This window comes from Semicossyphus pulcher, unplaced genomic scaffold, assembly GCF_022749685.1.
Source record: "Semicossyphus pulcher isolate SPU_LCO1_2020_fin unplaced genomic scaffold, fSemPul1.0.p SCAF_9, whole genome shotgun sequence".
NCBI lineage: Eukaryota > Metazoa > Chordata > Actinopteri > Labriformes > Labridae > Semicossyphus > Semicossyphus pulcher.
Window position 1 is genome coordinate 31,265,454 of NW_027211770.1, and position 27,090 is coordinate 31,292,543.

Below are 27,090 nucleotides of genomic sequence, written 5' to 3' on the forward strand. Positions count from 1 at the left end.
CTTTGAAGTTTCTTACAGGAACATGTGGATATTTCCCTGCTGGCTTCCAGTTACACAGTTTAAATAGATTGTTCAGTCAATCCGTTTTATTTGTTGCTGCAGATATATATGAATTATTAATACAGTGATCTATTCTCCAAAGCTGTTTATCATTTTATTTAATTTTAAGAGGCAGAAGAGCTGAAAGAAGACAAAAGAAGACACCAGACCAGCTTTAAGCAATACATTATTTATAGATAACATATACTTAAAGGTTTCTGAGAGAATTAGTAATGAACAATGATATGCTGGGTTACATTCTGATTGAAGCCCTTTTTTTAGAAGCTTTTTAAAATAATTAAAATGACAAACAAAAAAGAACTAAGAAAAAAACGACACCATAAAGCAACAGAAGGAAAATTAAACCTCCATGAGACAAACTCAATCATGTCTCCTTCAGTCGACTGAGACGTCTGCTCTCCTCAAATCTCAGGATCTGCAGCTTTATTCCTTCCTGATTGCAGAAACCGGGTTACTAAAGTGCACACACACCATAGACTGTGTAAACGAAGAGGACATACCCAAAGGTCTTTAAAATGAAGCCAATATAGAAGTGCATTCTCTCTAATGTCCAGCAGGGGGCGACTTCAAAGTCTGATTGTTGGGAAGCAGATGAGAAAATGGTCCTCTTCCTCTCTTAATTTATTCCCTCAGTAAACATGTTCCTGGTGAGTTTCTGGTCTCAGTCTCTAGTTTCAAGTCTTCTTCAGCACAGCATGATGTTCATGTAGTCACTGATGCTCCCATTGAGAGTCACACAGACCAGGAAGAGGGGAGGGTTTAGGGAGGGGCTACCTGTGATTAACAAGGTAATACTATTCAAGGTTAACTACTATTTTGTTTTTTTAGCTAAAATTAGCATCCCAATTAATGTCACAGTTACAGCGGAATATGGATGCACCTGCTGCAGCGTTTGCATACTCCTTTCTCCTCTACAGCTCCACCCGCTCTCAAATATGGCCACTCCTGTTCCCCAAAAAACAAGCTGGAGACTTCGAAACCTTCACCACGTTCACTTCTTTTATAGTCTGTGGTACAAACGCACTGAATGTGTCAACAAGAGTTCATGCATCAACCCCTGCTGAGGAACAGGGGTCATTAAAGTCCAGATGTGGGGAAGACAAGTTTTTGATGGTGCTTTCGAGTGTGAAAAAGCTGCAGATGCTGAGATGTGACTGACAGGAGGAAGAGGAGGAGGAGTACAGGGAAAACAGTCATCCTTTCAGAGCTGATCATAACTGTACAACAAAAAAACCCAAACACATCTGTACAAATGTACAAAAATCAACAGGATTAAAACGAAGATTCATTTAAAAACATCCGACAGTCACTGTGGACCCGACAGTGCGACGTCATAACTCGACCTGCATCAAAGTCAATGTGCCAGCTTTGTTAAGTGCAATCCACAGCAAACCTGAGCCGGACTCTGTGCTTCTGTGTCGTCTCCTCCGCCAGCACCATCAGCGGCCACGGTGAGTATAAAGGACAGCTGGTTAGTGATCATTAACATGTTAATTCTCTAATCACTTCGGCTGCTTGTACGGCAGCAACAAACACATGAACAGCAAATTAAATCTGTAAAATCAAAAGACGTAAAAAAAAGAAAATGATCCCTTTCTTCTCCCTGTTCTGCTGCTTTAAATTTCAGTTGAGACGAGGTGCTGCTGACCTCATCTTATAACAGAGATTACAGACTGCGTACAAACATAATGCTCAGACTTTTTACAGTCATAATGTAGATAAACACCTGGTTGAGCTGCTTCTTCTGTTAGATGCAGCTGCAACTTATTGTTTTCCCTGTTTAACATAAAACGCTTCCAGTGAGGACAGACGTCTCATCACGTTTAGATAAAAGTGCACCTCTGAAGAGTTTCATTCCAACATCTGTTCTGTACCTGAAGCGTTTCAGCTCCTTCCTTATTTAAGAGACAAAGATTAGAATATTAACAGTAAAGTAAAGCTGCTCTGGAGGATTCACAGGTCCAGAATTTTGGTCTGATTTAAACCCTATTTCGCCTTCAACAAACGTGGGAGAAATGTGGTCTCGGTCGCTTGATTGGTGGAGATGTTAAGCCCAATATTATCTTGAAGAATGCCTCAGCATGAAAACACCGGCTAAAAAGAAGCTAACATTAGCAGCATCAAATCGAAACTGGACTTGGTGAGAAAAAATTGAATTGAAATTGGAGATATCATTGACCTCATGTCACACGTTGCATTATGGGATTTCACTCTTTGTGTGGCACTGCAGGAAACAATGTCCACACTCTGAATTCTGTCACTTGAATGAGACGGTTGGTTGTAAATGTCCTGCTGTATAGATTTAATGTTTATTTGTAGTATGAAGCAAGTGAACTGACGCCACACAGTGCCCGTCCCTCCATCTGCAGAATGTGGAATGAAACCACATCAAAGTCAATCTGACCGATTTCACACATTTCTTTAAAATCCCGATGACGTGATGTCTGTTGGGATCCGCTCCAAACAAACATGTTTTCATACACCTGGAAGATGGTTAGTTGAAGATGTCTCGATGACACCAGAGAACCTCAAGATTCTGCAGATTTTTCACATTTTATATTCAAAAAATTTGGCCACATTGAAATTTTAACAACATTTTTTAACAATCACTTTTGCAGCTGTTGTGCACTTTATAGTAAATGGGGACACAGCTATAAAGCAGGACACAAATCAGCCAGGAGGCGTTACAGGAATTCATGATTTAATTTATGATGACAATTTGCTGCTTTTGAACCCACAGTGGGTTCTGTTAAGGTGCTGCCGGTGTGTAAAGCCCTTTAAATGTTAAGTCAAGACAAAACTGAACCCAAATCAGCTGAATATAATCTGGACCAGGACTCAATTTCCCAGTGATGCCCAGTCCTGGACCTGGTCTTTGATATAAGGAAGTGTTCAGACGTGATTTAAAATCTATTTCTCTGAGTAAAAGAAACAACTTTAGTAGAAAACACGGTAATATCACAAAAAACTACTTAAATCTAAGTGAATGATTCAGAAACATGAGGGTTAAACAGTTCTCAGGGGTTTTTCGGTGTGTTGCCTCTTTAAGAAGGAATGAAACTCTTCACAGGAATCACGGGAAGAGAAACTGACGACAGGAACGTCTATGAACCTGAACTTTGTGCTCTGCTGCAGCAGGTAGTTTATCATAAACTGAAGCAGCCTTTTCAGTTCCTGGAACAGATGCTGATCACATGATTCCAGTCACACACCTGTCACATGATCTGTGCTTCTCAGAGGAAAGTTCTGATGCTGGAAAATAAAAAAGGAAAGGAAGAAGAGAGAGAGAGCGAGAGAGAGAGAGAGAGAGAGAGAGGACGGCTGTGAGAGCTTGTGTTGGCCGAGAGTCTGCAGGGAAAGTTCCTGTAGGAGGGGTGGGTTTGTTTTGTGACCTGTCGTGGCTCTCTGACCTCAGAGCAGCACAGGGAGGGGTCAACGGCAGGAAGACGACGAACTCACTTCCTGACTAGTTCTTTCCAGTAAATTCAAACCACCTCTACTACAGAGCAAGGAGGAATCACACGGACTGACGCAAGACGAGACACAGCCCAGACACTTCCTGATTGTTGCAATTCATTCATTCATCAGTCACTGGACGTATCTGCAAAGTTATGAAGAATCAGAACAACTGAACTGCCACTCTCTGTAAAGCATTATGTTTTCATATAATGTTGCTGCTCTTTTAAGTTTTACATTGAAAGAAACATCGAGTCAGAGCTGATATTCTTTGGGTCAAAACACAAAATGTCTGTTTTTTAGGCCTTTTCCACGACAGGAACTAAACATGCAGCAACAGTTCTTTATGCAGAAGATCTGAGAGTTCTGCTTGTTTTCTTGTGAGCACATCGTCAGGACATATGTTACTAAATTAATCACATTTCCCTCTCATGTTTGGGTAACGTTTGAATTAAAGCACTCCCAGTTTTTCCCACTAAAGCTGGATCTGCTTCTCTGAGCTGCAGGCGTGCACACAGAGGGTGTTCCTTCTACTTACAACTCGCTTCCCCTTTTACGTTTCTTACAAGCCTCCAAACTGGAGTTGTCGTGCAGGTCTGCAGGTCACGCGTGTGCACCGTCTCTTCTGTGACTTATGTTTGCCTTGTATGTAAAGGTTAACAGACGTGTGAAACATGCGTCTTTAAAGAAACTTTAGGTAGCCTGGAAGCACGCAAGGGAGGGACTGAAATTAGCATTTGCTAGCTGCCAAACAGAGGTAAATGTAGTCCTGTGCCTGTGTGTCCTTCTTTTATTAATTTAATCACTTTTATGAAGATATTCTCAATGTAGGAAAGGTCAAGGGTTAAGGTAACATTATATATGCTGTATTTCTACCCTCAGGTACGACTGACTCCGTGTTTAAACTTCTAAATTGTTCCATTAATTCTGCAAACATTAATTATGGTTATGCTTATGTTAAGTTATTCTGATTTGTTACCGGTGTCTGAAATGTCTCTAACACAGCCTAAAATGCCGTATCAAGCATCGGCGAGTTCCCCAGTCAAAGCACCGATCAGAATCAGAATTAATCAGTTTCTTCTTTTCCAAAACAGCAGCAAACACAACATAAAGATACATCATGGCTGCCATGAGCAGCTGCTGTTTCAGAGCGACAAAGAGGAACTGATTTCAGGTACATGTCAAGTGACTAGAGCAAAAACGAGTGCGATGCTAGCAGAGTGCAACGTTAGTCAAAGCTAGCAAATCAGGGTGTGTTTTTCACTTTAAGAATTTAAATAGTTAAAACCGGTAAAAACACGAATGAAGCAGTTTCATGTTAAAAATCTGGGTTTCTTTCTCTGGTGGGAACGGTTAGCCGTGCTGCTGCTAACATTAGCACAGCTTGTTTTCAGGGTTCGGATTCAGGTATCAGAATCAAAAGACTTTTTAACACTTCCGCCTCAGAGCCGTAACGAAGCTCCGTCCTCATGCCACTTCGGTCATTCTACATTGGACCGCGTTGTGGAGGCAAAACATGCACAGACGCCATTTAGCCTCTGTTACTACCTCCGATGCCGGCTCAGAGGCGGAATGATGGGGCGAAGTCGTTCTACATAGAAGAAGGAACAGAGGCGTAATGCTCTCGCCTTAAACTGGCAGTGTTAAAAAAGCCCTAATATGGGGAAGGAAAAACGGTATCTAAACATCTCTGCTGCTGTGCATCCTGCAGACGGTTCTACCTCCAGTTTCTTTATAATCGCTCCCTGACAAATATTGCATAAAAACAACGACAGCAAACCTAAGGACGTCTCCTTTGCAAAACTATCTGGTAAAAGCAGCACAAAGCACGAGCTCGAACCAGGTTGAAAAGTTCCTGTCGTGGAAAAAAGCCTCCAAGCTGCTCTAAGTGACGGGCTTTTTAACTTCTCAAACGTAATTTCAGAGTCAGTGCTTGATGGCTGCTTCAGGCGTCTTTCCAACGTCTGGAAGAAAACAAACTTTCCAGGAAAAAGCCAAATTAAACGCTTCCTCTGTCGTCTGTCCTCTCCTCTGTTTGCAGCACACACACACACACACACACACACACACACACACACACACACAACCAAACAACAACTCACTCCTGTCTAATGTGTTTCAGAGTCAACCTGTCAGGTAATCCCTGTTTTTTTGCAGCCTGGATTCATTAAAAATAAAAAACCCTTTTTCTTTCTGAACGCTGAGCTCGACTTTCTACAAGGCACTACGTGACGTTACAGGCAGAAGGTAGAGTTAGTTTACGGGCTCACGCAGTGTGTTAGCGGACACAAACACACCCACGGTGAGACCAGCTGATTTGTCAGAAGCAACTATATTATTAGGTCAACTAGAAAAGCTCTGGGTTAAGTGTAAAGTCCACTCTGTTATTTATAAAAGGGTCTGACATGAAGCTGCAGACAGTTTACAAAATACTAAATGATGTTACAAAAAAGCCCCTTTGGGTGTCGAACCTGAGGGTCAGAGGAGATAAAGGTTAGAGCCCAAATATTAGATTTTCCCTGCAGAAATAACAAGCAATCATCTTGTGTAGTTAAAGAACAAAGACTTTAAAAAAGAGGATTAAATTAACTTAAGAAGAAGAAGAGGGGAGGGGATGCTTCTCGTTAGCACCATTGTGTTCTGTAGTGACGAACTGCAGCCTGATGAAGAGTCCAGAGAGACGGGATGGACGTCCTCCTGGAGTTCCCACCCAGGTTATTCCACATTTCATTGTTTAATCAGGAAAATATTAATCCCAGCTGGAATAAGAAGAAAAAATAAAACATTTTGGTTTGAGACTTGATCTCCAGAGTGAATTAATCCTCAGGCGGAGCACGAGTCGATCTTCTGAGAGGAGAAAGAAGTGTTTCCTCCTGTGTGGACGAGATGCTGTCAGGAGGAGAGCTTCGCTCCTCAGTCACTGCTGTCGTCTTCGTCGTCGTCGTCCGACAGGTTGCTGCTGTTGAACTTTGACCCCGGCCGGCTGATGGAGTCTGAGCGCAGCGCGAGGCCTCCTGACGTCAGCTGCACGTAGCAGAACTCGCAGACTCTGACGGGTTTGGACGACTGGCTGGGCAGGAGGTACTTCTTCTCCGAGCACGGCCCGCACACCACAAAGCCGCACTTCCTGCAGTGATGGCGGCGGCTGACCGGTGTGAACTTCACCTTCTGGCAGCGCATGCACACCGTCGCCTCAGAGTCGGGCACCCAGACGGCGGCGTGCTCTCCCGTCGGGGCCTTTCCGCTCTTCTGCAGTAAGTCCCCTACACACTTCCCTATGTGGTTCATCCACTCGGACTTCTCTGTGGCGGTGGCGGCGTACACGGCGAAGGACTTGGTGGGCGTCTTGATGAGCCAGCCGTTGCGCAGGTCGCCTTCGTCCGGCACCGTGTCGATGGTGACGCTCTCCAGCGGGATGATGTGCTGCTTGTTGTACTTCTTCTTCTGGATGACGATGTTTCCGTACACCAGGATGTCGTTGAAGAGGAAGAACTGGCGCGCCTTGGGCTTCTTGCGGCAGAGTTTGGTGAGGACGCCCTCGCCAATCAGCACGCGGCCGGGGATGGCCAGCGGCTGGCCCGCTGCGCCGAAGCAGCCCTCCACCACCGCGATCCGTTTGGAGTTGGCCTCGCTGTTGGCAAGCCGGTCCACCATCTTCACCTCACCTGCAGGGACACAAGAAGAGAGGAAAGATTCAGCGTCAGTTTCTTTTACAAGTTCAGCTCATAAATCAGTGGTTCCAACAGCCCTACATCCAAAAACAATCGGGTTGTAGGCATGGCGGCCCCCTAAAAGACTCAGAGTTGACTTGCATTTATTCAGTTGAATCTCTGAGCTGTTGTTTTTCCGCTGAGTCATTGCACACGGAGCTATGCAGGAGCAACAACACAGCAGGCTGTAAATTTCAGTCTCAAAATGAGCCCTCGCTGATCACGGTTCCTGGAGGCCTAAAAAAAGTGACCTGACACTGGTTACAAATAAATAAATAAATAAATAAAGCAGTCGCACGTAAAAAAACAAATCTGTTTGTCTGTCGCTCTTTTGCAGACGCATGAAGTCTAGCGGGTCTGAGCTGAGCTGTAGACACATACTTGTTCCTCTACTGAAATCACACAAAGTCACGATTCCTCTTTCTGTCCTGCTGCGTTTCCCTCTCCTCCACACGGCTCAGTAGAATCCACAAAGCCACCTTCTGATCATGACATTTTCCACTATGAAAGACCCGTCACGTGTGTGCCGAGTGTCACATGATCCGATTCTACAGAAACATATCTATGCTGATTAGACCGCAGCTGCAGAAAGCGACTTCACGCAGGAATCTGCTGATCTCACACCGATTAGAAACCCTCTGATGTTTGTCGCAGCTGTCATGTAGCAGAGCGCTTCATGCAGCTGCAGTGAGAATTAGGCCTCACAAGCATGATGCATACGTTTCTATTCATCAACATGTTCTGCAGTCCACTCCATCCTTATGTGTGAGACATCTGAGGACGCCGCTTTAGGAAACACTGATGGAGATTTTTTCACCATTTTTTAGACATTTTAAAAATCGATTAATGTGAAAAATGATCGACACATTAATCAATATTGAATTACGTTCCAGCCCTGGACTCCACTTCATCCAGAGAGAATTCACTTATCTCCTCTCCTCCGCTGTGACCCACACAGCAGCGAGAGCACCGCTTCGGGTTTTTCTTACAGCTGCACAGAGGAGGTCAAAGGTCACTGATGATGGAGATGGAGGAGTGCTGGCGCTGTCTGGCGGGCCCGGAGGGCTGAGTGCAGAGCTGTGACCTCAGAGAGATGCTCACATGCATGATGGTGTACAGTTTAATGCAGACACAAACACGAGCTCGCTCTTTTTCAGAGCACTGCTGTGAGTTCTCCTTTAATGCGTTTATCTGTAGATCATCTGTCCAGCCGGCGCTAATTAAACTTTCTGCTATGAGGCGACAAGACTGACCACAACAAGCACCACAGAGAAGAGACTAATGTTCAACCAGTGGAAACCAGCAGCAACAGTAGCAACAATATAATAAGACAAAAACAGACAAGAAGAAAAATATTTTAAAAATAATATCATACAAAATATGTGCAACAGGTGTAATTAGAGCTGTACAGGTGCGCAAATAATGTGAGGTTTTGGTCCTGATTGACTGCGTCCTCTTGCTGGAGGGGAGGGTGTGAAAGAGACCGGGGGTGAGGGGGGACGCCTGCACGCCTCAGGGTCCTGGAGGTGGACAGCTCTCTGCAGTTAACTTTCTTTGACAGTTAACGGTAAACCTTCAGCTTGTGGACATTTGATTAACGGTGGTTGACATTTTTAGACACTTAAAGAAATAATCTCAAAGATTTTCATGTAAATAAATGTCTGTTTAGTCTCTATCTATCTCTGAATGAGGTAACACAACAGTGACTGAGCCTGTGGCCCACCGATGAAAGCCTTTGCATTTGCAGTATATAGTATTATTATGGGCTGGGTGTCTGTGGCAGCGTCCAGTTAGTGACGCGTTTTCCATCAGCCAGCAGTGGTTGGTCTGCCAGAGAGGGTAGGCGGAGCTAAGCGGCTGCTTCTCCGCTCTCTGCTAGTGTTGCGAGTAAATAGTAATCTACTATGGCTGAACAAACAAAGAAAAGATGGATGACTACAGATACAACTTCAACAAGAAGTGAAAATCCAAAGAAGAAGAAACAAACTCGACGCTCAGATGAAGCAAACAGTCTGAAAAGGAAAGCGACCGTCAGCCAGGAAAATCAAGAGTTACAATGTGACAGAGGGAGCCGACCGTGGACGTCTGGTTAAATTGGGGATCCTTCCGCAATTATCTTATATCGCCATTAGGTGGCACCCAAGAGAACGAAACTGAGATCCTCGAGATTGTCTGTTTAAAAGATCAAACAACAAACTGATTAATCAACAAAATGATCTGCTGCTTAAAGGATGATTAAAAATACTGATAAGAAATCCTCAAGAAGTGACTTCATTATAAATTATTAGTATTACAAGAAGCTTATTGATCAATGTAATGACACAGGAAAAGTCCTCTAACCCTGGGTTGAGATGCACTTCAGTCTAAATCAGATGTGCAGTTTTTTCTGAACCTCTCGACCTCAGTGAGTTGAACTTTCCACAAGTTTGAGCAACAAACCAGCTGCAGACTCCATGAGGAGCGTTTGTTTACACCCTTTTGTTTTGTAGTGGGTGGACGTCCCTGGAACAAACTCCAGAACTAACAAACACAAAGAAGACAAAGTGTAGGTGTTGCACAGTCGGCTTCACGCCACAGAGCTGGAAACGATGCTAATTAGCCCGCAGAAGCCGGTGCAGCCTGGGCCGGACTCCCCAGTGATCTGCACACTAATAACCCAAAGAGAGCTGCTGCTGAAAGCCCCGGGGAGGACGGTGGGGGCTGCTGACATGTCAACCCTGTTAGCGAGGGCAACCGGCCAACCAGCTCCCATCAGCAGACAGATGACGGCACGGAGAGCAAAGGCTCCGGAGAGCGAGAGCGGAATAAACACAGGCTGGAGGCTCCCAACCCAGTAATCAAACCGAGGCCGAGCGGGATGAAAGGGACTGAAAATACGACAGGAAGAAGAATCTGATTTCTTTGCTCTGCAGAGATTAATGTTACAGTGACGACATCCTTCAGAGACGAGGGACACACAGAGAACGAGGAGGAGATCTCTCTGCATGTTTTCACTGGTTGCTTCTACACTAAGAACAAAGTTACTCGCTAACCAACACCCCACTAATTATTTAAATTATGTTAACATGGATCAAAATGACTTATAGCCCTGATAATAAATTAAACATTAAAAGCTTGAATTAATAATATTCTCTCTCTGAACTGACGTCATATTTTTTATTCTCTTTAATTGTCTTTAATAATCAAATACAAATGTCAAATCAATAATAGATACCAGCTCAGGAATACTGTAGATGACGCTTCCATGCCGTGCCCTGATTTCTAGACTCACAGTTCTTCAGGAAATGACGCCGTTATCTCAACAAGAAAAGACGATTAAGCCACTGGGTTGCCGTGGAAATAGGGCTGCACAGTAAAATTAATATTAATCCTGATCAAAACTCTGCTGCATGTCAAATCAAGCGCTCCCTAAACTAACAGCCGCTCCCCAAGGGGGCGATGGAGAGGTTTGGGCTTCACTTTTGGGGGAGCTGGTGTGTCATGTGATGAGCGCCTACCTCGCAGCGGCAGTTTAGAGTGGAAGAGTGAACAACAGAGACGGGCAGAGAAACTAAAGTCAAACGTCTGGAACAGAAGACGAAGAGCTGGTCCCCTGAAACGGCTCGTCAGCGCTTGTTTGGAGGCGTTTCGGGTTCAGAGTGAGAAAGAATCATCAGCAGAGAGGTCATGAAACCTGCGTCTGCGCCGCAAAGCAACACGACTACAGAGTCACAAAGCACAGCAGGATGAGTGTACGAAGGCCGCGAGGAAGAACGAGCTGCTCCCCGTCAGACATCCAGAACAGAGACGCTGTACAGAGACACCCTATCCACCCAACTGCCAAAGACACACTGAAATTACCCATGATGCACCACATTCAGGTAAAGAACCTGATTTCAAGTCTCAGTTTAATGTTAAATTTGTACATGAGCCAGATTGCAGCACAAGACGAAGCTGAAAGTGTCGCTCTGTTTATTTAAATGTGGGAAAAAAAAAAAGTCCCTAAAATTAATAAATAATTGTGATTATCATTTTGGCCTTAACCGTGCGGCCTTAGGAAGAAACACAACTTTTACGTTGATGTGGTGAGCTCGTTTAGAGACTTGTAGCAGTCACAGAGCGCGCTTGTCTCCACTCGATGAATTCAGAGTATTCACACTCCTTTCAGCTGTTTTTGGTTTCCTTCAGCTCCTGGGGGGAAATATCTCCTCAGCTGCTTCATGCTCCACTATGTTCACCAGCTAGTGTCTAACATTATTCAGTCCCACCAGGCCTGAGGGGGAGAGGGTTCACTGGGATGTGTGTATTCTGAATGAGACAATCAGGTAATAAATCGTTTTATCCATCTATAGATGGAGTGTGATTAAGATCGGTGCGTTGCAGTGGCTCGAGACACTTTAGGGGTGGGCAGTATACCGGCTTCACACCGTCACCGGTGTCACGTTTTAACGATTCTGCAACGTTTTGGTTTTCGTGCACGTTTTCCATCACCATCATCTACAGGAAAAGCCCGACTGATATCACACAGTCTATCTCTTCTGCAGAGCACACAGAGACCTGACGCTCTGCATGCAGAGTGTGTGTGTGTGTGTGTGTGTGTGTCACCTGCCTGTAGACACGCGCAACGCTGCAGCCGTCATACATAATGTCAGTGGGATGATGGAGTCAGACACACAAGTTACACAAGTCGGCTTTTCAGTGAACGTGTCCTCATTATTAGCGGAACGTCGTCCCGTTGCTGTGGTCGCATGAACGGACCGTTCACGGAGCAGAGGTGCCGTGGAATGGCTTCACCTGCTGCGCACACACGGCATGAGGTTGTGCATTTGGCGACAGGAAGTAGGACGTGCAAGTTTCGTTTCCAAAAGTTCCCGTCACGTGGGCTGCTCACACTGATTAAACATACATTTGAACACCATTAGAAGCAGTAGCTGCAGCTAGCAGGTCTGTTTGTGGTCGCTGAACCAAGCGCGGTAAAAGAAGGAGGATTTTTGTTTTGTAAAATCGAAAATAGACTTTCAAGTCCCAAATATGAAGTGTAATTGTTAATTGTTAACATGAAAACACACTGATGTGTTCCCTTACATTAACAATAGAGGAAAAAGAGCTAGGATCATGTTTAAAGTAGAGTACCTTTTCATTTTGTAATTCTGCAATATAATACAGATCCCGCCAAAGGAAAAGAAATATTAATGATATACATTTTAGGTCATATCGCCCACCCTGCTGTAAACCTGTATAAAAGACCCGTCATACCGCCCAGCACTACTTTACATTTCTTTAAGTAATGGGTTAAATGAGCTTCAATCATTTACAGCCAGAAGCGGTACTTAATAGGCATTAGGCTGGCAGCAGGTGTCCGCTTCCCACCTTGGGGACCGGTCGGGTTTGGCAGCCAGATGGAGGGTGGCGTACCGGTCTCTTAATGCCAGCTTCACCCTCAGTGGAGCTCACCTCCACCAGCTGCTGTGTTATCTGAGAAAACAGACACACCAGGACGGACAGATGTTGCCTGCACCGAGCCAGGTCAGCGCACGCTTCAGGCGTGTATCAGCTGCAATGCTGCCCGGGTTAAAGGTTCGAGTCCCTCTAGAGTCACTCATAAAAATGCAACCGACAGTAACAGTTTGCAGATCTCCGTTTTCGAGTTATTTCGTGGAATATTTACTGGAAAGAAAAAGAAATACTGGAACCTATTATTGAGAAAATAGAGAAACTTTCTCAGGTTGGGATTTTATTTTTGTTGTTTTTGAAATAAATTATGGATTTCTAGATTATCTTCCTTTGGAATTAGTTAACTGATTCATTATCATGAATGAACAAGTTTCTATTTCTATAATTTAAGGTGTCAAAATTAATTCTAGGAAACTTTGCAGGAAGTTATCAAGAAATAATAAGTTATTTCTACACCTTGCATCAAACTAACTTTTGTGTTTGAGGATTTGTTTATAAAATATCTAAATAATAAGTCATAATTTAATGCCTTCAATCCTGCACAACAAGGCTCAAAGTGCATCCAAGAGTCCAACAAATAATCAGGAGAAGCTGCAGAAAATAAAATGTTATTTTGGAACATTTTGCCAAAGCTCGTCTGGAGTTTGTCGTCTTGAATACCAATCGCGTCCGAGCCACTGGCTGTGCTACCTTGGGTTACAGAAACAGCAGTGGCTTTAGATAAACCCGATGATTAATTCATTAGGAGTGCTGTCCTCTCTCTCAGCTTACAAGGCCCGGCTATTTACTGCCGGGACTGAATCAGAATAAACCTTCACCACAAACACAAGAAGGAAAAGTGGACGTACAGCTCTTTGTTCTCCACAAAAGGTGGGATTAAATATACAAGAAAGGTATTAGCTTGACGCAGCTGTTCTCCCTTCAAGTTAAATTCAGACATTATTACCTGAGTAACAAAAGAAACCCATTTCACCCACATCAGAAGCTTTTGTGAGAGCCAATATGTGACGTCACCTTCAGAGTTTAAGTAAAAACGTCATTGCAGCAAGGTCACAAGATACACACAGGTCGTAAAAGCCTCGACGTGAAGACATCATGAAGCAGGCTGAGAAATGGCTCAGTTACCTGCTCCGTTTCTTCAACACAAACCTAAGAGAGACAGGTTACCTATGTTTGCATGAAGACTGATTACAGCCTAAGCAACAAACAGTGCAGAGGACTCGTTGTCTTCCCAAAGTAAATCACATCTTTGAGTCACTAAAGGCGAGTCAGAGGAGGACAAAATGTACATTTGATACGAGTCAGGTACGTGGCAGTTGCAAAATGGCTCCACAGCGCCCCCTACATAAAGCAGCAGTATGTTTAAGCAACACAAACAGTATGTATAATTTTTAGACCTTGAAAGAAGCCTATGGAGCCCTTAATCTTTATTTACATTCAGCATGAAAATGTAGACTCTGTCGGTGCGGTGCCGGATGTTACTACGGGAAGTGTTCTGGTTTACGTTTGTAGTTGTTTGTAGTCAGAGTAGTATTGACCAATCACGCATTAGCAGGCTTTGGTGGCATGCAGGAAAAAACAGTCTGTGTGGTCCATCAGCATCATCTGACAACGATTAAGCTTCATCCCGCTGAAGTCAGCCAGAGTGCAGCCTCTGTGTAACTTACTGTTTACAGTGAGACTGAGACTCTGAGAGGGATGGGACGAACCAAGAGATGACAGAGTTTATTAAGCAGACACATCTGGAGGGAGAATTTACCTTCACTCTGATCTGAACACACGGTCGCTTCTCAGGCTGATCACTGGACTGTAAACAATGCAGCGCACGGAGAAGGAAGAACTGATTGTAAGTCCTTTATCGTTAACGCCTGGCTTCACCAAAAGGAACAGAAAGTTTGCCATCACACCTCAATGATGATAGCTCTGGGCTTTTTGAGACTGATGGAGCCCAAACACAAGCTCAATCACCTTTTACATCCGTCTAATGTTGCAGCAGAATGAAAATGGAACAAGTCTTTAAAGCCTTTCTGTGAAGTAGAAACCCAGCTTACATTCGGCACACCTGAAGATAATCACTTGTGAAACTACTTTGACTTTAAACAAAAAGAGGATGTGGAGTTTCATCTCTTCTACATGACTTGAATTTAAACCTCCAGCGGTTCCACACTGGGAGGCCCGGAGAGGAAGGGAAGCGATGAGTCAGACGCTGAAGGGAGAGAGTGAGTGACGATGACAAAGACGGGGAGTGAAAAGAGAAAGAGCGTTTCTCTGGGCTGTAAACAGCAGCCGCAAAATAACAAGGACACCCATTTATCCTTGGGGGGGTAATGTGAGGGCAGATGCTGTCGAGGACGAGCCATTGTCATTGTCCCTGCCTCTTGTGTTGGTATGTTTTTCTGTTTGAGCTGCTGCTGTTGTTTTACAAGGTGAAGTTCCAGCATATAGAAAGCAGGATACAGCACCTTTACACTGTTTTACAACACTGATCACAAAGACTGCTGCTTTAAAGGTGAAAAGAAATCTACAAATCTTTATATAAAAAGCAAACAAAGACGTAAAGAAGCATAACCTCTTCAGGTCTCTTAGAGCCTCACTTCTGCCTGCATGGAGAAGCATCCGGTTAACACACCTTCATTCTTCAGGGACGTTGAACACAGACGGCAAACTTCATGTCTTGACACAACTCTTCCAAACCAAACATGCGTTCATTTAATCCAATAAAGAGAGACTCAATCAGCGTATCCATTTTGCTTTTTAGACAGGAGCTAGTTTGCAGAGCTAACATCAAGAGTGTCAGCTGGAGTGCTGTGAATGGACAAAAACGGGAGCTTCACTTTAGAGGAAGAAATCATGACAAGGCAAAATGCGTTGCTTTTGGAAAACGAATTAGCTGCAAGTCTGGTTAAAGATAAAAACCGGTATCTTATCTAAATGTTTGAACTAAAAATCATTTTGGAATTGAAACAAGGAACGATAAGAAGCAGAATCAATACGTGTAAAGTCAAACCATACCAAACAAAACAGCCAAGCAGACCTGCCGTCTCCCTGCTTGGTATCACGGCTGATGACCGTCAACCACCAACGGTCTCCTTGGAGAAAGAGAACTTCTCCCTGGTTAGCTCAGGTTTAGTTTCAATCCTGTGTTCCTGTTTGTACTTTCACAAATCAGCATTATTTTAACTGTTTAATGATCGCTGTGTGAAGTTACTGCTGAACTGTTGCAGCTTTGATTTAAAGGTTTCCAACTAGGGCTGCACAGTAAATCACATTTTTATCATCATCTGGATGAATTAGAAAAATTATAAGACGTAAACGAGCCCTGACAAAATCAGTTGCCAATGAATTTAATTGTTGATAATTAGTCGGTTACGTCAGCGTGCATGTTTTTCACTCTGTGCGCAGATATGACATAATTTTCCGGAGCTGCAGAGGGGTGAGCCATCCCTACTATCTCTGCTGAAAGTTGCGACCAGGAAGCGACAAGTAAACTAAACATAGTCAAATGTCTGCAGCAGATGCAACAACATCGTATCCTTAGACATCTGAAGTCTGGGAGCATTTCACCCTCAACGCTGCAAAGAAAAGGATCGCCTGCAGGATTTATAAAGCAGACCTTGCTTATCACGGGAGCACGTCGGTAATAAGCGAGCTTTTATTGTGAAATTTGTGTAATGAGTGGAGCGAGTCTGCAATAAAAACAAAGCTAATCAAACTACTAGTGCTGCTAAAGTGGCTTAAAACAGGTTTTCCCAGAGATGCTGCTTTAGCCAGAAAGCAGAAATAAAGAAGCACGATGACTCTGTGAGGGGATTAACTTTCTTTTTGTGATTCATGACGCAGCATCCAGCACCTGGTCTGGATGTTTATACCTGACTGAATCCAAACAGGACAGTCCTGATAGCAGAGAGCCACCTCAGAGAGGCTCTTATCGGCTCGGGCTGACCTGAATATCCTGCCCTGCTGCGACGTGTCAACAACATCCTGTCTGTATGCACACAGGATTACACAGCAGCGGTGTGAGTACGAGCACAGATAAAGGGATTGGAGGATAATCTGTTGTTAAAGGTGATGGTTTGAAAACTAAACCAAGGTCCCACCTGTTAAATAACCTGGAGTCGTATTTTTAAAGCAGATTACGTACACCAGAAACCAGACACAGAAATCTGATTAGTTCAGTGTCAAAGTGAAAAAAGGAAGTTTCTTGCAGTTGCATATTGCTCACTTTTAATGCAATATATTTAGTCTCAATATTACTGCAAAGACTGGACATATTATAAGCACTATTATAAAGGACTAGCACTATATTTAGTGTTGATTACAGTAAGTGCAGTAAGTGTGTCAGCGCACTTTGGTCATTAAGCAGAGATAAAAACAATTCTTATCGTGTCTCAAGCTTCACACTGACAATGCTCTCAAAAACAATCATTACCTCTTCCTTCTGTTAGCATATTCACAGTATTTCATTTTCCAGTCTGGAGGTAATTTTCCTCCCTGGATGAGACCATTACGCACACCTTAATCCTGAATCAAACATGTACAACTTTGCATTTCCCAACCATCACCCGGGGGAATGTTCAATCATTAGGGGATCTCAGGCTTCATGCAGGTCTGGGAACATTTGAGTACCACACCTTGACAAGAACTTACAAGAGAGGGAGCCAAAGCCTCTACCTGCCTGCACTGGATGGCAGGTAACGTTGAAGAGTCCTGGCGTTAACCTAAAAAGTCTCTAAGTTAAATGTAGACAGAAAATTCAAAGCCAACCTCAAGGCCATACCTGAAGAGTTATAACAGCAGTAACAAACAGGTACTCAGGGGGAGATAAAGATGAGGATAAACTACTTGTAATAAATTCCCTCCAGGTGCTGCTGAGATATTGCATTCACAGGCATCTTACGAATGTGAGGTAGCATTGACTTTGACCTTTGACCACCAAAATCGAACCAGTTCCTCCTCAAGTCAAAGTGGATGTTTGTACCATATCTGAAGATGCATCCTCCAGGCGTTACCTAGATACTGCATTCACAAGAACAAGATAGGAATAAGGCAGAGAAACATATTTTTCCAGGATGTAATGATGTTCAAATGAGGTTGACCCCTGACCTTTTGAGTAAAAAAATGTCATCACATGACAATGTTATCCTTTTAGACATTAGTGTGAAAGGTTACAATCTGCATTCAGACCCGGGTCAAATGACTCTGCAGTAGGCCCGGGTAATTATCGCCTCGGCTCCGATCGGCATTGATGGGAAAACAAAACCTGTGTCGACACGCTAATCTCCGCCCCCTTTCCGGTGGGATGCTACGCTCCGTCGGTAACTTCTGCGCCTCCTCGTCATCTCAGCTACAAATTTCCGCCCGTTTGTCCAAGCATCGCTCGAACATCGTTCCAGATTTGTCAGCGTCGACATCTTCACTGTGGCACATTTCGGGCACATTTCTGACGTCAGACGGTGACGCAGCAGAAAAGAGACCAACAGTATACTTCACTGGCAATGGGAAAAGAGACAATCAGCATCTATAAGCGGGTCTTTCCGGGTCTGAAAAACTCGTTAATTTCGGTGGGTATGAGATGAGAAATTTCTGTAGGCTGGACTTTAATTAAGCACTATGGAATTGGCTTGATAACAGATGTTGTTCCTTATTACATGCCAAATCTGATTCTCTGCTCCTGCTAACTGGAAACACATCACTTCCTGTGAAGCAAGGAGGAGCTGCAAGATGGAGCGTTTCTACATTTCATCACCTGATGACGAACTGTTCTCATGATCAAGACTTCACAGGAAAATGCTTTGAATGCACAACTTCCTTCACAGATAATTGATGAAATTAGCATTAGCATAATAAACTGCCTGTAATCCTGTCACCAAACTGCATTTCACAGCCAGTTTTACAAGCATACAAGGGGAAGTGTTTGATTCTAATAATCTTTTGGAGTATCAATTTAGGATCATTTTAACAGTAAAAATGTATCTAAAGCTCTAACAAACCTGCCATATATTTCACTTTGAGTTTAATTTCTACCTTAAAAGTTTAACCTGCTGTTAAAAAGCTTCTTTCCACCTGCAGCACTGACTTCATTTCATATCTATGAACAAATAACTTTCCAGATACATGAACTGAGAATGAGACAGATTTTTCCCTCAAACCTTCAGGGACCTGTTCCCACTGTTTCCACGCTTCCTCACGCTGACCTCTGGTACGCGGGAACAGTGAAAACTGTTTCCTCAGCTCATCACAGCCGTCTCTAATCATTTACACAGCCTGCTCTCAGGAGCAAAGAGGAGCTGAAACTGATTAAAAACCACAGTGAGCTGTAATCAGAGTAATAACAGACCAAACCTCTTGACAAATGACTGCTCAGCTGCACCGAGACATCAGTGTCTCGTACACAGTCCATGCCCTCTCTTATTCTGAAAGGACAGCCTTGTGTGTGCCAGTTGGGCTGCAAAAAGGGAACACTACCACAATACTGTATGCTGAAGTAAAAAGCATTTATCACATGAGCACGCAAATCTTTTAAGTGTTTAATTTTAGCTCCAGAAGCTTAAAAAAAAAAAGAGTAAAATGACCTTAACAGTCGTTTCCAGTTGCTCCCTCCTGACCTCAGCTGTCCTGAAACGCTCATCAGCTCCATGACGAAACGCCCCCCAACGAAACTCTTTCCCTTTCTAGGTCACACGCTGACATCAGCAGAAATATGGCTTCCAGTAGCAACAAGAAACTTTCAGTCTCAAAGTATTTCAACCTTTTTGGGGAAAGCAGCCAAACAACACAGTGATCCAGCAGTAATATCAGTGTTTAGCTTTGCAGAGATTTGGGTTGAGCCTGGGAAAGCTGGAGCCTCTGCAGTCACTCCTGAACTCACGTCTGTCTTCACTGTCATCAGCAGGGAGGGTTTAATCGCTCACTTAGGCAGGTTCAAACACATGAAGTGAAGGAGCCGGGAAGTGATACACATCAGGTTCAAACGTGCAGCGGATTCCCAACAAGAATGAAATGAAATTGATCAGATGCTACAACAGCAGAACCACAGAGGAAAGCCTATTTTTGGATAGCTACTGGTATATCGGTTACGATGAGTGGAACATATGACATAAAACAACTAAAATATCTTTCTGGATTTCATGGGAAGTGTAAGGGGCAACGCTGTACCTTACTATAGCTACCTGTTAAGCTGTTATACTATAATGCCTATGGAAATACCACATGGGTATCACCAGGGACTGTTAGACTATAAGTTTCTGTTACCCTGAATATCCTTTTGATAACAATTAGCAGGTGGCCAGTAGCGCTAAAGTGGGCTCCCATCCCCAGCTCGCTAGCCCCCGTCACTTTCAACCAAGAGCTCTTTTTACACTGCCAGTTCAAGGCGGGATTATTACACCTCTGTTACTGTCTTCTATGTAGAACGCACGGAGGCGTAGGCAGGGCGGAACAGTGCCGCGCTGTTTGTTTACACATCACCCACGTTTTGCTTCCGCAACACCGTAACGCTGCACAGCGGGGCGGCTTTACGCCAACGGTGCGTGGTCCAATGTAGAATGACAAAAGCGGCATGAAGACGGAGCTACGTTACGGCGCTGAGGCGGAACCGCAGCGTAAAAAGGGCTAAAGACACAGCAACAACCCTGAAAGTCTCCCAGACTATAAACTATCAATACCTACAGTTACTTGAATTTCATGGGAACCTTGAGAACCATTCAACCCCGGAGTTTGATTTTAACGTGCACATGATCATCGGCATTCTCGGGTTTAAAGGGAGGCTTTCTAGCTCAGTGAGCAGCTCCAGCTGAAGCTTACGAGGCAGTGTGACCTCTGTGAACAGTCAAGGTGCTCCTGGTCATTGGTTTGAAAACACACTTTCAACCTGAAGGGGCACAGCTTGTAGCTCGGTGTGGACGGTTGTTGGCGGGTGTTAAAAACGGGACTGACAGGATGGAGTGTGTGAGGAATGTGCTCTGAACAGGCCTCCATCTGTTTCCCTCATTCTGAGCTCATGTGTGCAGCAGATCGACCTTTGAACCTTTCCCAATGCAAATAAACCCAACAGGTAGCAGAAAGCTATGACCCATGTTTGGCTTTAGTTCCACATTTCGCAGCTCTTTATTGCTACTTCAGGGTGCTTCTACATGCACCATGGAAACAACTTAATAAAATCACGTTAGCTAAAAACTCGCCCACAACAGATCGATGCAAACAGCAGAAAAAACAAGTGGCGGCGACAAAACAGTCACTAAAGTAATCCATAAGTGTCAGGAAGCTACAGATAGAAAAGAAATGCCTATAATAAAAACTTCAACAAGACTTTCACTGTTTGATTTACAACCTTTTACCATCTATTCATCAGTAATGACAAACCCCAATAAGCACTGTCCAGGCCCTCAGCATTGTGTGTGCATTTATTCCATGATTCATTTGTAGCTCAGGAAATCAAGAAGAGCGTGCACTGATGAAACAGAAACCATCAATACTCACACTTCCAGATACATCACAAAAGCAAACACAAAGCTGGTTAACCTCCCTCCTCCTCCTGAGCTGTGTCTGGATGAACTCTCCTGCTGCTTCCAGCTCCCTGAGGCTGACCAGTACCCAGTGTGATGAGCTGTTAGCTCAGATCAGTACCAGGATTTCTCTGATGGACACCAACTCCCGGCGTTCTGTTTCAGCTGTGGAGCGCCTGTCCATCTGTCTCCGCTGAGTGGCAGTTTCACTGTATCTAGCAAGTCACATGAGGGCTGAAATTTGTCTTAGTGCAGCGCTATGAAGCCAAAATAAAGAGATTTTACTGAAATGTTATAACAATTAAAAGGTTAAAAGGATGCAGAAACACCTTCATCGGGAAGCAGATTTATAAAAAGTCCTAATTCATGCCTCGTCAAGTCCGTCTGCAAGACAGGCAAACAACTTTTAAAATGCTTGTATTTTTCATTTTTTCAATTTGAGTTCGACATCAACACTTGTGATGCAACCTCAGTCCATCAGGAGAGTCTGAATGCTAACAAAAAAATGACACAACTGTATTGCTCAGGTTGAAAAACACCTTTGCATTGACTTTGTATGTAATGCACAAAAAATAACCTGGCTTTCATTTACCTATATTAGGGTTATTATGATACAAGAATGTTAAACTTCTACACATTTCTAATATATGTACAGAGTCGTAAGCGTGTCTATTTGCTTTACTCAAAGCCATCATGAAACAGGAAGTAAATTAAGTTTAAGTAAATCGTCCTGCAATGAGCTCAGTCATCATACTTGACAGAAAAGCTTATTCAAGTGTTACAGACTCATATTAAACTGGTGCACTCATGTAAGAGATCGATTTCCTGTCACTACAGGGGCCTGTAATCGCACTTCCTTCACCTGCATCTTTGATTTTCGACCCACTTTAATCTTTATTCATCACTTCCTGTGGGTAAAGTTGTTACTAAATAAGATGAATTGTTGTGACTTCTGAAGTTATCTTACCAACACGTAAATTTCAAAGGCAGTTATGTTGAGATTAGAGCCATGAAGCATGTGCGGTGTACCCCAAGGTAGGTGTTTGGGACCGCTTCTGTTTTTAGTTTCTACAAAGGATTCAGTATGAATTTGAGTGATAGCTGTGCATTAATCAATGCACATTATTTTGAAACACATTAGACCAGAAGAGGATATTGTCTCATCATGTACTGCCCATGCCTTCTTAAGAAAAAAGCTCCGTGTTTCTCAAGTCTGTAGACGGGTAAAACAACTGTTTCCTTCCTTTCTACTTCCTTGTACCTTTGGTTAGATTTGAGGCAGGTGAGTCCATGTGTTTTCTGTATTTCCTCAACTATGTTTCTAACCGGCTCTGCTTCTTCTTACAACTGTGAAATCCAAATCATCATCAGGTCCTGGGTTTCATATCAGCTGCTGCGTCCACATCTCCACCAGTACTAATGCATTTACACTGGAGAACTTCCAGGTTTGAATGTTTATAAACGAATCTTAGTACTTGTGCAATGATAGAAGAGCCCTTCATGCCTTCATGTTCACAGCAGAAACAACAGCAAGGAGACAAACTACAGACACACAAGTGTAAAACGCAGAAAAATGGAGAAGTGAGATGTGAGTGAGTTGAGTAATAGTTTGTGGCTAAATGTGGCCAGATATGAAAATGAGAAGTGTAGATGTTGAAAGTAGACACTGACTGTACTACTCTCCCTATCAGGTGCATGGATAAAAATGTTAGCAAATATCTTGTAGCTTAGAAGCTACATTTAAATAGTTACCAAATGCCAAAAATACACTCACAGACCAAAGTCGACGCTAACAGAGTGTAACATAAACATCAGTGCAAAACTACCTTACATATGCATGGATGCACACACGATAAAAACAGTCCGTCGTCGATCACTGGTGTCTCTGTAATAGGTGCAGTAAACAAGTCAGGGCATGTCTCCCTCACTGCCGTGTTTCAGGGGGGATGAGCCGAGTCGTGCTGCGTTCAGGAGCACTCAGATACGTGAGCGATCAGACCAAGATCGAACAGAGTAAATTTTAGCGCAAGCTATATCAAACTCATTTTATCAACCAGTCCTACGCTGAAACATTCAAATATCGGGGCACCTGTTGAACAGTGAAAGAAAACACTCAGCTCACCCCGAGTGCACAAAGTTAAGCTCAAATTCATTATCATATGAAACACCTTGTCCCCAGTGTCGCCTCAGGACTATTTGAAGAATAAATTCAAACAGATAAAAGATAAACATAAAAAAGCACCTGTGAGCGTGGTTATGATTTACATTAGGGAGCCTATAGATACCAATCTGTATCCATATAAATAAGAGGTAAAGCGAGCTCTAGTGCGTCGAATCAAGCGCTCCCTATTGAGTTAATCTGTTAGTTTATCTGTGAGCTACTTGTTAGAGCACAGAGGAAGTGACCTGCTATTCTTATGCTAATCTGCATCCATTTATAAACAGAGACTCGTTGGCTTACGTGTGCTGGGTGTTGGATTACACACCAGACATCCTGTGCTTCATCACTGTGCAGAGTGAAAGCAGGTGAGCTGAAGGGGAGGGGAGATTACCTGTCAGGTAATTAATGCGTCTCAGCCTCGCCCTCTTTAGCGCTAGTAGAACTAGTTTAACCACGCTGAGACACAAAGAGGAAGAAGACACCTCAAGGAAACGCTCTGTCTCTTCCAGCAGCTTGAACACCGGATTAACCGCTCGATAATTTTACCCGCCGCTCCAGTTTCCTCTCTTGGGAGTGGATAACTGGAGGTTCACTGTTGGATCTTTATTTACATGTGACTGAACTGGTGGTTACTACTGACCAGAAAAGCAGAAGAGCAAAAGTGGCGGCCTGCAACATTTTTAGTCCTCAAAGAGTAGGACAAAAATCAGCCGTGGTGCACATGGCACATCAGAGACCATATTTTCCTCCTTTTAAATAGTTCACGTTTTACGTTAAGATCATATGTTTCTGTCTAGTGAGGCTGCATATCATTAAAACTGGCCAACTTCTGAGTGTCCAAACAAATAAAAGACGATTTTTGGTACGCTGTGTTGCTTTTCTTTGTTTAGTAACACTTGAAACTTAATGTCCTTTGGTTGGAAACCATCCAAAACTTTTTAGACAATCGATTAATCAGAGTAATTTATTAAGATTAATTGAAAATTCCCTGATTGCATACTATTGGATGTGAATATTTTTTGGTTTCTTTCCTCATCTTTGACGTTTAACTGACGTTTCTGACGTTTGGCGACATGATGACACTGCCCAACATTTTTCACCTGTTGTTGGCCTTTTTTTTTTTAACATGAAAACTACTAATTATTCAAGAAGAAAATCAACTGATTTTGTCGGCCTGATGTCTGCTCACCACTGAGTCTGGTTCTGCTCGAGGTTTCTGCCTCTTAAAGGAAGTTTTTCTTGCTCATGGTGGATTCATGTTGGGTCTCTGTAATAACAAAGAGTACGCTCTAGACCTGCTCTAAAGTGTCCTGAGATAAAGTTTGTTAGGATTCGGCGCTATATAAATACAATATGGTTGATCAACAGTGGAAATAATCACTTGAGGCAGCCCTAAATATGACCTTTGAAGATGTTAATTTGGGCTGCTGGGAAACTTTCCTGAGCGTTGAGAGGCATGGTTGAAAGAAAGTTTAAGGCCCTTCAGCATCAGCTTCACTTTTGAAACCAATAAGCTCCATCAACTTTATTATACTCCTACTTAACTTATTTATTTGTTGTCACTTCCTTTTTGTAACCATTGATATGGTTCTTATTTTAAACCTCTTCTTGTTGCTGTGATTGTTGTGTGGTACTGCTGGATGTAAAACAAATTGCCCCTCAGGGATAATAAAGACATCCTTGAGCCTTGAACTTCTTAATTTAAGTTTTGTTCCTCAGCCGCACCTAGCAGGGCGGCATTTTAGTCTCATGTCTCAACAAAGAGGTCACATGTTCAGGAATCCTCCCTACCAGTTTGTTACAAGGTCTACGTGCAGGTGCATCATGCCAACCTGTCGTGTTGGACTTACCAACTCAAACACCTCCTGACTCATAATAAAAAAACATATTTTCTGCCAAGGTCTCATCCTAATTCTCATTCCCATTAACCGCTCCTTCCTGCGATCGCTCACTCTAATCTACAAGGACATTCAGCCTCAAATTTAATCCATTCCTTTTCCAATTCCAAAGCTGGCTTTCACCTTGAGTGTTTAATGTTTACAACTGTCAAAATGTTGCATAAAAGTGAACTCTGTATGTGTGACCTGTACTTCAGCTGAGACGTGACCATTTTTTAAAGATGATACTGCGGCAGCTCTACATCCACTTCCTGGTGAGGACTGTAATTTCTCAAACTGGTCTCCTGTGACGATAAAGTGGATGATTCCCTGAAGAAAACTAACTTGCTTTACCGGAAATCTTAACAAAAATATTGTTTCCTGCATTCAAAATGTGACGATTGCTGCTTTTTGGTGTTAAATATTAGTGCAAATTGTAAATATCTTTGTTGTTTTGAACTGCTGATCAGACAAAACAAGACATTTGAACACATCATTTTACGTTGCTTCAAAATTTGATGGCATTTTTCAGCATTTTCTGGTGTTTAATCAACGCCTGTAATCCTGGGTTGATAAAGCTCTGACCTACCTACAGGAGTCATAACATCCTGACCTTTTTAATGATTAAGCCACTACAATAAAAGTGTTTTTAACATGCCGCCCTTGTTATTATATTTCCATATTTTCAGGGCCTCCTTCCCATTGTTCAAGAGGACATGACACATTTTTTGATCTACTTTTCTCCCTAATATCTCCTTTTCGATGTAAATAATCTGTCAATGCCCTATAAAACAAGAACTATAACAAGGACTATAATAATGACTATAATGTTGTGTGGAACTAAAGCACAAGTGGAAGTCATGAAGCAGATCTACAAACTTTGCGGAGGGTGAGGAATTCCTGTCTTAAAGTAAGAAGCGTGTTAATTGGATGTAATAAGCTTATAACCACCAGGCTGAACTACATGTGAATGAACCTGGCTTGACCTTAATTGGAGGCACAACACCTTCCATTTATAAGTGGTCAATTACAAATATTTAACCCACTTTAACCCCTTTCAAAGCCTGACTCAAGCAAAGTGAAGACGAGGCAAACTTCCTCATTTTGAGGTAGTTTTACCACATGCAGGGTGACGCATTCACCTCCACTACAGACCTCTGTCGGATCATGGGTTACCTGTACAGTAACGTACAGGTGGGTGAACTGAACACAAACTCAGCAAAGTGCTTGTTATAAATCAAACGTCAAGCTAACCCTACACAAGCTGTGGAGAGCATGATAAATGGAGCGTTTCCAGTCCCATTAATAAATAAGTCACAATGACTTTATCAAAAGGATTAAAAGTGCCAACACGTGAGAGGCACATAAAGTAACCATGAGTCTTTATTTCCACACCTATTACCCACAAAGTTTCCTCAATGAGTCTTCAAGTTGTCGCCCAAGTTTGTCAAAGTACTGCCAGTGGGCAAAGTTAGCATGCTAGCACAGAAGTTAGCTTCCAACATAAACACCGCTCATTTGGTACCGAAGCTATCTCAAATATTTGCTCTTGTCGTTGTCTCTACACACAGCTGTATGTCAAACGTACAAGTTTATGACTTTATGAAACACAAAGGAGAGTTTTTAGTGTGCTAAGTTAACCAGCTAGCGCCTGTTAGCATGAATGGGAAAAAGTAGCACCAGCCCACGGAGGAGTTAAGCTGTAGCTTGTGACAGAGCAGCAACAGGGGCAACTTTTAAATCAGAAAAACTACCTACCCGACGGCTCCTCTCGTTGCCAGGTAACTTTGCAGTGACTTGAAGCTGAGTTGTAGTCCAGATAATGTCAGTAAAGCAGTGACTCCCCCCTCAGAGACCGCAGAGTCCGCAGACAGAGACGGACAGCAGCT

General features: G+C 43.2%; 1 protein-coding gene across 1 annotated transcript; it reads right to left on the reverse strand.

Moving 5' to 3' along the window:
* Nucleotides 1-209: 209 nt before the first annotated feature.
* plekhf2 (pleckstrin homology domain containing, family F (with FYVE domain) member 2) lies at nucleotides 210-27,090 on the reverse strand. Its single transcript, XM_069656797.1, has 2 exons — nucleotides 26,960-27,090; nucleotides 210-7,181 (listed from the first exon to the last, which is right to left on the reverse strand). The coding sequence occupies exon 2, from the start codon at nucleotides 7,168-7,170 to the stop codon at nucleotides 6,430-6,432; it is 741 nt and encodes a 246-aa protein (XP_069512898.1). The 5' UTR covers nucleotides 7,171-7,181; nucleotides 26,960-27,090; the 3' UTR covers nucleotides 210-6,429.

Excerpts from the sequence above, each read along its gene's own strand:
- plekhf2 (XM_069656797.1), bottom strand. The coding sequence starts at position 7,170 with ATGGTGGACCGGCTTGCCAACAGCGAGGCCAACTCCAAACGGATCGCG.